General features: G+C 43.0%; 1 protein-coding gene across 2 annotated transcripts in view; it reads right to left on the bottom strand.

Moving 5' to 3' along the window:
- Positions 1–9,886, bottom strand: part of MAPRE1 (microtubule associated protein RP/EB family member 1) — a 38,593-nt gene that overhangs the window by 8,356 nt on the left and 20,351 nt on the right. For both annotated transcript variants that reach the window (XM_017884098.1, XM_017884099.1), the window contains exons 3-5: positions 8,710–8,855; positions 4,791–4,998; positions 1,843–1,964 (exon numbers count right to left, since the gene is read on the bottom strand). In XM_017884098.1, coding sequence (XP_017739587.1) covers positions 1,843–1,964; positions 4,791–4,998; positions 8,710–8,855 — 476 coding nt within the window. The remainder of the gene's footprint in view (positions 1–1,842; positions 1,965–4,790; positions 4,999–8,709; positions 8,856–9,886) is intronic.

The following is a 9,886-nucleotide window of genomic DNA, read 5'->3' as shown; positions in this document are numbered from 1 at the left end:
AAAAAAAAAAAAAAAAAAAAAAAAGACCACAACCCCTCCCAACATCAACTGTTAAAGTTCTACAACACCCAACCATCCAAAGCAGCTAATTCTGGTCACCTTCTCAGGGAAGAAAGCCTCCTCAGACCCCAGTCACACTCTCCCCCGTAAGAGCTGTGGTTTTTGCCTTCCGTAACCCTCATCTGGGACTTGACCACAGGCAGGCACCAAGTCCATCTTCCCCAACTGTATCAAACCTGTCTAGGTCTAGGTCAGATCTCCTATGCCTTGGTATTCTCATCAATGCTTACCAGCAATTTGCCCAGAGTAATTATCTGGTGAGTACTTACAGTTTCCAAAGGTGGGTGCAAGGAAGAGAAACATCTATTTACCTTTGATAAATAACCTCTTCCTCAATTCTCTTCAGCAGGGACTGACTGATCTAGGTTCTGGAGACAGGTATACCTGGGTTCAAATCCTAGCTCAAATTATTTAACCTCTCCGAGCCTCACTATCCTTATGTGTAAAACCTCACAGGGTTGCTGCAAAAGTGAAATTAAGTGCTTACACTGTGCATGACGAAAGCACTTTTAAAATGTTAGCTACAGCCAAGCACTGTGGCTCAGGCTCACACCTGTAATCCTGGCATTTTGGGAGGCCAAGGTGGGCGGATCACGAGGCCAGGAGATCAAGACCATCCTGGCTAAGAGTGAAACGCTGTCTCTACTAAAAATACAAAAAATTAGCCAGGCGTGGTGGCACGTGCCTGTAGTCCCAGCTACTCGGGAGGCTGAGGCAGAAGAATCCCTTGAATCTGGGAGGCGGAGGTTGCAGTGAGCTGAGATCACGCCACTGCACTCCAGCATTGGCAACACAGCTAGACTCCGTCTCAATAAAAGAAAAGAAAAAAGAAAAAAGTGAAACGTGATCTTTGGGCAGGTTCTCACTGTCCTGATCTCTTAGGAGTTCAAGTGTGGGTCATGAGAGGTTCTGCATTAGAGATCAATTCCCTCAAGTTTTAGGACTTGGCTTTCAGAAAAGTAAAAGGATTCAATCCCAAACTCACTGGAATCACAGAGCACTCCAGATTTTTTCAATGGAGCCAGGCGTGGTGACTCACACCTGTAACTCCAGCACTTTGGGAGGCTGAGGCAGGAGGATTACTTGAGCTCAAGAGTTAGAGACCAGCCTTGGCAACATAGTGAGACCCTATCTCTATTTTATTAAAACAAAACTTTTTTAATAAAACAAAATTTTAAAATAGAATAAAAGAATCATCTGAAAGCAAGCAAACAAAGCAACTACAAGGATTAGTGGGAAAATGCCTAAAAGTCTAAAACTTGTTTTGATCCACAGAGACCTCTGACAGGTGGCTTAAGCACATTTACTCCTGAAGAAGACATTTCAAATCACCCAGTTACTAAGAATAGAACTAGAAGAGCAACAGGCATTTCATACCAGTTCCACTCTCAATTCCAATCTAGTGACCCCAGTCCAGGACTCAGCAGAGAGACTGCAGAATTCTTTTTACTAAATTGTTCAAAAAGGAGACCTCCTTTATTTTTCATGCTCCGAATCCCAGGTCCCCGGGCAGCAGTCCAGAAACATTCAATGGGATTCTATTCTAAGCACTGGCTTCCGAGCACAGGCTTCCGCCACACTAAGAGAGCCCAGGCACGCCTGATCCCTCCCTTACACCTCCACACTCATGCTCCCCACACAGCACCTGAGGCTCACATGTGTCACATGCTCTGGCAAGCAAACAAGGCAGCTGTTCATCTAAGAACACGGACAAGGCACCCCGGCCACTGCAAGGATCCTATCCCCCGAGGTGACTCACGTGCTAAACACAGGGGTGCCCACCTGCTGCATCAACTCAGCTGCCTCGTCATCTCCGTTGCCCACACCAGGGTTCTTTCGCACCACACCAGGGCCAGCCTTAGGAGCCGCAGCAGTTCTCTGTGTTGACATGGGCCTTTGGGGAGCTGAAAAAGAGAGCACAGGTTTTTGAAAAGGCGTAATTTCAGACCAAACAAACAAAAAATCCACAAGACAATATAGAGAAGCTGTGACCAACTGCCTTCCACAGGTGTTCAGTGAAGGAAACCAATGCTAGAGAGCCCCAGCATGCAAGACCACACTCCCACATTTGCCTGAGTGGTTTCTATCTGACAGTAGAGTTAAGTACCAATTTCAGTCATGATGTTTCATGCTGGGAATAAGTCCTTCAGTGAGGTCTTTTCTCCACTGCAGTGAACAGGACTATCATCTGAAAGGGGTACAGTCATTCTGGTGCATAGAGATGATCCACCTTAACCCAGCTCTGACCAAATCCACAAACAGGTTGTTTCATGTTGGTTACAACAGCTAAGATTTAGTTAACACATCTACAAACCAAATCCAGCTTCGTAGAGCAAAGGCAAACTTCACGCCAGGCATGAGCACACAGTCCCGGCTGCTGCCAGGTGCCCACTGCTCCCCATCTGGAAAGTTAGGTCCCTCCTAACTCCTCACCTCCGACTCCTTGGACTGGAAGAGGGAGGGAATCCATAAGAGCAGGAGAGCCTGCTCTTCCCATGAATTGCTTTAAAATCTTTCTCTCTGCTTACCTTTTAGAAGGAGTTAGGAAGGTGAGGAGAGAAAAGCATCACACTGACTAGTATTTACAGACGTCTCTCAGTATTTACAGCCAAAAGCAGTCAAAGACAAGAAAAAAGGAGTAAAGCAGCCAACCTATCTACAAGTAAAAATAACCAAGAATGAGCTAATCCTCAAGGTATAGATACGATTGATGATTCACTTACTTAGCAATTATTTTGTAAAGTTTGCATATTACATGCCAGGTTTGGAAATATCTCATCTTCCTAACACCCCAAACTATAATCACAAGGCCTTTCACCCACAGTAACAGGCATTTCCTCTGGATGACTCTCTCTAGCACGTTTATCCCAAAGACTAAATGCTTAATGCACGTCTCCACTCAACTGGTAGCAGCATCTGAAATATGAAATGCACAGGGTTATCTATGCAGTTTCCCATTCTAAACAGCTAAAGAATAAAAAGTGCTCAATATCTAGAGAAATGGAAACCCTCATATACTGCTGATGGGAATGGAAACAGCTCAGCCACTTTGGAAAACAGGTAGCTCCGCAAAAGGTTAAATACAGAGTTAACACACGGCACAGCAATTCTGCTCCCAGAGTATATACCTTTCAGTCTGTAACTGAGAGAAATCAAAACGTATGTCCACACAGAAGCTGCACATGAACGTTCATAGCAGCATTAATCCCATTTGCCATAAAGTGGGAAACAACGCAAATGACCATGAACTGCTGAATAAAATGAGGTACAGGCATGCAATGGAATATTATTCCACAATAAAAAAGAATGCAGGACTGATACATGCTAGGTCATGGATGAACCTTGAAAACAGCAGGCTGAGCAAAAGAAGCCATACACAAAAGACCATATACTCTATGATTCCATTTATAGCAGAAGTTCAGAATTTGCAAATCCAGAGACAGAAAGCAAGTAGGTGGTTGCTTAGGGCTGGAGGGAGGGCGAAAAGCTGGGGAAAGTGGGAAGTGACAACTACTAACTACGCACAAAGTTCCTTTTTTTAAATTTTTTTTTCTTGAGACAGAGTCTCGCTCTCTCGCCCAGGCTGCAGCGTAGTGGTGTGATCTTGGCTCACTGCAACCTCCACCACTGGGGTTCAAGCGATTTTCCTGCCTCAGCCTCCTGAGTAGCTGGGATTACAGGCATGCGCCACCATGCCCAGCTAATTTTTGTATTTTAGTAGAACGGGTTTTCACCATGTTGGCCAGACTGGTCTTGAAACTCCTGACCTCAAGTGATCTGCCTGCCTCTGCCTCCCAAAGCACTGGGATTACAGGCATAAGCCACTGCGCCCAGCACAAGATTTCTTTTTGGAGTGATGAAAATGTTCTAAAATTGATTGTGGTGATAGTTACACAACTCTTAACCGTTTAACTTTATACTTTAAATATAAAAGTATAATTATATGGCATGCGAACTGTCTCTCCATAAAGCTATTTAGAAAGCACTCAGCCTACCCTCTCTATCAGATGAACCAGCCTCTCTCAAGGTATTATGAAACCTTAATTATCTACCCTGCCCCAAAATATACACATTCTATACTACTGTAAACATATCCTGAGAAAGCTATCAAGCCCATACCCTTCTGAGAAGGTATGTAAAATCAGCTTCTCCCTACCCCTCAGACTCTGCTAGCACCATGGCAAGCCAGTCACCTAACAGCTATAGTTCTAGGGCAGGTAGGGAAGCCATGAGTATATATAGGAAGCTGGTCTACAGACAGAATAACACAGACAGCCAAGAGCAGTCCCTGAGAGACCTACACAGCTCCTTCAAGGAGTTCAGCTCTGGTATAACTTCCTATCCTAGGGCTCTGTGAAAATGCCCTTGTTTTGGAATGAACAAATGCTCTCTTACATGAGCTGGCCTGATGGATTTCTAGAGCTTTGGCAAAACTGCATACAGTAATTTGTTCAAGTTTCAAAAACCTCTGAGGCAAGTATTAAAATTCCCATTTTATAGAGGAAGAAACTGTGGGGCAGAGTTGAAGTTGCTTACACAGGGCTACAGATACCTAAGGACAAACACAGTTATCTGCCTGATGCCAGAATCCATGCCCTGGCCACATACCTGGGATTATATTTCTTAAGATCCCTAAGCCTACGGCTACTGAAAAAATTCTAGTTGAATGCTGAATGAATATCTAGAACGCTATTTTTTGGAAACATTTTGGGGTTGTTTTTTTTTTTTACCTGCACTGCTAGAACTGAGAGGTTTCTTCGGTTTATTCAGAGCTGGAGCAACAAGGGAAGGAGCCACTGCAGTTTCTTGACCTTGTCTGGCAGCCACAGGGTCATAGTCTTTTCCATCATAGTTTGCATCAAAAAACTTCTTGAACCACTGAACGAATTCAAAATTGTCCTGAAACTTTCCTTTTACTAATTTGTCCACAGGAATTATCTGCAGAGAAAAACAACTGTTTAGCCCAAAACAAGAGGCTTTGGCAAGCATCAAACTAGTCCATGCATCAATTTATTATAAAGCTCTGCCAAAAGGAGAAAAAAATATTTTAGAGACCTTAGGGCTAAGTAAGCCCCTAAATTTATAAAGCAAGTTTCATGCAGTTTGCCTTCAAGAGTACCTACACCCCTCCCCACTCTCTCAAATTTATGAAAAGGAATCAGAAACAAAAAAGGAACAAGTATCATATAAGTCACATACACACATCCAAGCACATACTAAGACGTGATACAAGTGTCATTATGCTATAAAGAGTAGGTCTGCCATATAACTTGCATGGCCACAGTGCCTATCACAAAGCATGAAATCCACTGCATAGGCCAGGCACGGTGGCTCATGTCTGTAATCCCAGCACTTTGGGAGGCCAAGGCAGGCAGATTGCTTAAGCCCAGGAGTTTGAGACCAGCCTGGGCAACATGGTGACAACCTCGACTCTACCAAAAATACAAAAAAATGAGCCAGGTGTGGTGGCATGCACTTATGGTCCCAGCTCCTTGGGAGGCTGAGACTGGACTGCTTGAGCCCAGGAGACAGAGACTGCAGTGAGCCGAGACTGTTCCACTGCACTCCAGCCTGGGTGACAGAGACAGAGAGAGACCTCATTGAAAAAAAAGGGAAGACCTCTCTTTCCCTAAGCGGCCTGAGGTAATCTGTGAAAATGGTTCGCTATTCACTTGACCCGGAGAACCCCACGAAATCATGCAAATCAAGAGGTTCCAATCTTCGTGTTCACTTTAAGAACACTCGTGAAACTGCCCAGGCCATCAAGGGTATGCATATTCGAAAAGCCACGAAGTATCTGAAAGATGTCACTTTACAGAAACAGTGCGTACCATTCCGACGTTACAATGGTGGAGTTGGCAGGTGTGCCCAGGCCAAGCAGTGTGGGCTGGACACAAGGTCGGTGGCCCAAAAGAGTGCTGAATTTTTGGCTGGGCACATGCTTGAAAAACGCAGGAGTAAGGCTGGAACTTAGGGTTTAGAGTTGTAGATTCGTCTGGGCAGTCGAGATAGTCCAAGTGAGAAAAGCACCGTAAGATGCGCCGGACAGAACGCTACAGGAGCTCATGGTCAGATTAACCCACAGTGGAGGCTCTCCCTGCCGAGCACTGAGATGAGGTCCCTTACTGAAAAGGAAAGATTGGTTCCTAACCAGAAGAGGAGGTTGCCCAGAAGGGAAAAAGATATCCAGAGAAGAAACTGAAAAAACAAAAACTTACGGCACGGGAGTAAATTCAGCATTAAAATAAATGTAATTAAAAGGAAAAAAAAAAAAGGGAAGAAAAATCCATTGCACAAATCAACCAAAGGCATCTACAATGAACTGTGTTCAAGAAAATTCTGGGCCGGGCGTGGTGGCTCACACCTGTAATCTCAACACTACGGGAGGCCGAGGAGGGTGGATCACTTGAAGTCAGGAGTTCGAGACCAGCCTGGCCAATACGGTGAAACCCTGTCTCTACTAAAAATACAAAAATTAGCCAAGTGTGGTGGTGGGCACCTGTAATCCCAGCTACTCAAGAGGATGAGGCACGAGAATCACTTGAACCCGGGAGGTGGAGGCTGCAGTGAGCTAAGATTGCGCCACTGCACTCCAGCCTGGGCAATAGAGTGAGACTGTCTCAAAAAAAGAAAAGAAAAGAAAAAAGAATAATTCTAACCTGAAAATAGATCAAGATGCAGAATCAGTCTCAGGATAAATTTTTACAAAATGACATGTTTTCCAAGTTAATTCCAAATCCTATTAAAACATGCTTGCTGGGTGCAGGGCTATGTACCTACAATCCTAGCTATCTTGAGGACTGCTTGAGTCCAGGAATTTAGACCAGCACTGGCAACACAACAAGACCTCATCTCAAAAAACAAAAACACCAAAAAAAAAAACCCACAAAAAATAATAATAAATATACATAAGGACCCTGTAAGTATTTTTACTATACAAGAATACTGTGTTTTCAAATATTCAAATCACTGAAGTGTTGGCTACAGCTTAACTTTTTAATCTTTTTTAGAGATGGGGTCTTGCTCTGTTGCCCAGGCTGGAGTCTCGTGGTGCAATCATAGCTCACTGCTGCCTCAAACTCCTGAGTCCAAGTGATGCTCCTGCCTCAACCTCCAGAGTAGCTAGGACTACAGACATGAGCCACCATGCCTGGCTTTTTTTTTTTTTTTTGAGACGGAGTCTCGCTGTGTCACCCAGGCTGGAGTGCAGTGGCCAGATCTGCAAGCTCCGCCTCCCGAGTTTACGCCATTCTCCTGCTTCAGCCTCCCGAGTAGCTGGGACTACAGGCGCCCGCCACCTCGCCCAGCTAGTTTTTTGTATTTTTTAGTAGAGACGGAGTTTCACCGGGTTAGCGAGGATGGTCTTGATCTCCTGACCTTGTGATCCGCCTGTCTCAGCCTCCCAAAGTGCTGGGATTACAGGCTTGAGCCACCGCGCCTGGCCCTATGCCTGGCTTTTAACTATCTTTTAATCTCCAAATATTCCAGTTGCAATGTATTATAAAAAGAATATATGCAATTATATATACACCCCCGACAAATATAATTTGCATGATACTGAAGCATTCACAAATATTACCACTGTACTCATTTCAATAACCCAGAAATACGTAGCATGGGACAGAATTAGATATAAAACAAAATTGGCCATGCTAACCGTTGAGGTACATGAGGGATCATTACACTATTTACTATTTATTATTTATACACTATTATTACTTTTATATACTTTAGACATTTTCCATATTCAAAAAATAAAATACAATTCCACAAAAATGAAAGCAAAATTACTGTATATAAGCTATATCTACTTAAACTATGCCTGGAAACTAAGTGATATTCTTATACTATAAATGCCTATTTTATATATTGTAGAGACAGAACTAAAATTTAAAAGAAAACCTGATTTCAAAATACATAAAACCAGACACACCAGCAAGATAACTGGGGTGTTACTACCTTTGCCAAAGAAAAAAAAAGTTATCCCCCCAAAAATGACTTAAAAGGATAAACCCTTCACAAAGGTGGGGAAGGGAAAAAAACTACTTAATCTATTATCTAGTAAAACAGAGGTAATGTTTGTGCTAAACCATGCCCGGTGGACCATGTTTCTGTTCCCTCAAAAAACTTTGGGGGCAGAAAGGAGTTTTCCAGCACCCACCACGGAGCCTCCTTGTATCCTTCTGTAAAAAGCAAGTATTTCTAGAATCTTCTCCACCTCAGCCTCCAAAGTGGTGGGATTACGGGTGTAACCCACCGCGCCTGGCCTACAATCTTCTCTATTGGAACTATTCTACATACAGTATGCTTTTACAGAAGTAAATCCAGATTAAGAGAGTTAGATTTCAGACTACTAGAGATTACACAAGTAATTTTTTTTAAATAAAAATCACTGTACAAATTTACAGGCTGATTCCTCTACACAGTTACTAATTTCACAGATGATGAAGAAAGAAACAAGAAAGAGGAATAGGGGCAAGAAGGTAGAGGGAAACTGCTCCCAGTAAATTCTGTGTTAACTGAGAAAAGTTAACTAGATAAATTAAGAATAAAAAGAAAATGTCCAAAGTCATAAGCTAGCATCTATATCCTTAGGAATGATCATTAATTAAGGAACATTAACCGCAGTAAAAGATAACATTTACTTACTTTGTCAACACCCATTCTCTTAAAACCAGCTTGTAGTATTTTGAAGTTCTGGATGTACTCGTGTTCTAGCTTAGCCTGGAATTTCACTTTCTTCAAGGCAATGGAGCCGGGGAACAGCATGTCCATAAACTGACAATAGGCAGCCCCTGAATGAACAGCAGCAACAGAAAAATACAATTAAAGAAGCAGGGTGAACTTCTTCCCAGACCCACTTAAACCAAACACAATTTTAAAAGCTGTGAAGTAGATCTACAAAAACCAAAAGCTTCACTGATTTCATGTGAAGTCAATTTTTAAAATCTATAACAAGACTGTGGTTTTCACCCCATATATTCTACAACGTACTTGCAACCCAGACGTCTATAACAAGGAGAAAAGGAATGTTTCTACAAAATTTTAAAACTCCTGTTCTTTATTGGTAATCATCATAACAATAAAATGACCACTAGAAAGAAAATGAATGCCCAAAATACAGGTAACAGAAGTGACATTTTCTGATTTTTCACAAAGATATACCCTCCTCTTCATGAGGGGATTTCCAAGATCCATCCTTGATCTAGATTAAAAAACATTTTTTTCCCTAAGATATCTGTCTCCCTGGGCTTTTTACATCTCTAAATACATTTAACCTATCATTTCTTTTCTTTTCTTCTTTTTTGTTGAAGCAGGGTCTCCCTGTCGCCCAGGCTGGAGTGCAGTGGCACAATCTCAGCTCACTGCAACTTCTGCCTCCGAGGCTCCCTCTGGAGTAGCTGGACTATAGGCTCGTGTGACCAACGCCCAACTAGTTTTTTATTCTTTTTGTAGAGCACCCGGCCAACCCGTCATTTAATTAACAAAGCTGAATAGAAGACATTTTGTGTTCCTCTATTAAATTTTTTGTTTTGTTTTTTGAGACAGAGTCTTGCTCTGTCACCAAACTGGGGTGCAGTGGCGCAATCTCGGCTCACCGCAACCTCCGCCTCCTGAGTTCAAGCAATTCTCTTGCCTCAGCCTCCCGAGTAGCTGGGATTACAGGCATCCGCCACTACACCCAGCTAATTTTTTGTATTTTCAGTAAAGACAGAGTTTCAACATGTTGGGCAAGCTGGTCTCGAACTCCTGACCTTGTGATTCACCTGCCTCGGCCTCCCAAAGTGCTGGGATTACAGACGTGAGCCACCGCGCCCAACTTTTT

Source organism: Rhinopithecus bieti, unplaced genomic scaffold (genome assembly GCF_001698545.2).
Source record: "Rhinopithecus bieti isolate Rb0 unplaced genomic scaffold, ASM169854v2 scaffold_14455, whole genome shotgun sequence".
Taxonomy (NCBI): Eukaryota; Metazoa; Chordata; class Mammalia; order Primates; family Cercopithecidae; genus Rhinopithecus; species Rhinopithecus bieti.
Note: the sequence above shows the minus strand (reverse complement) of the source record. Positions and strands in the feature narration are given on the sequence as shown.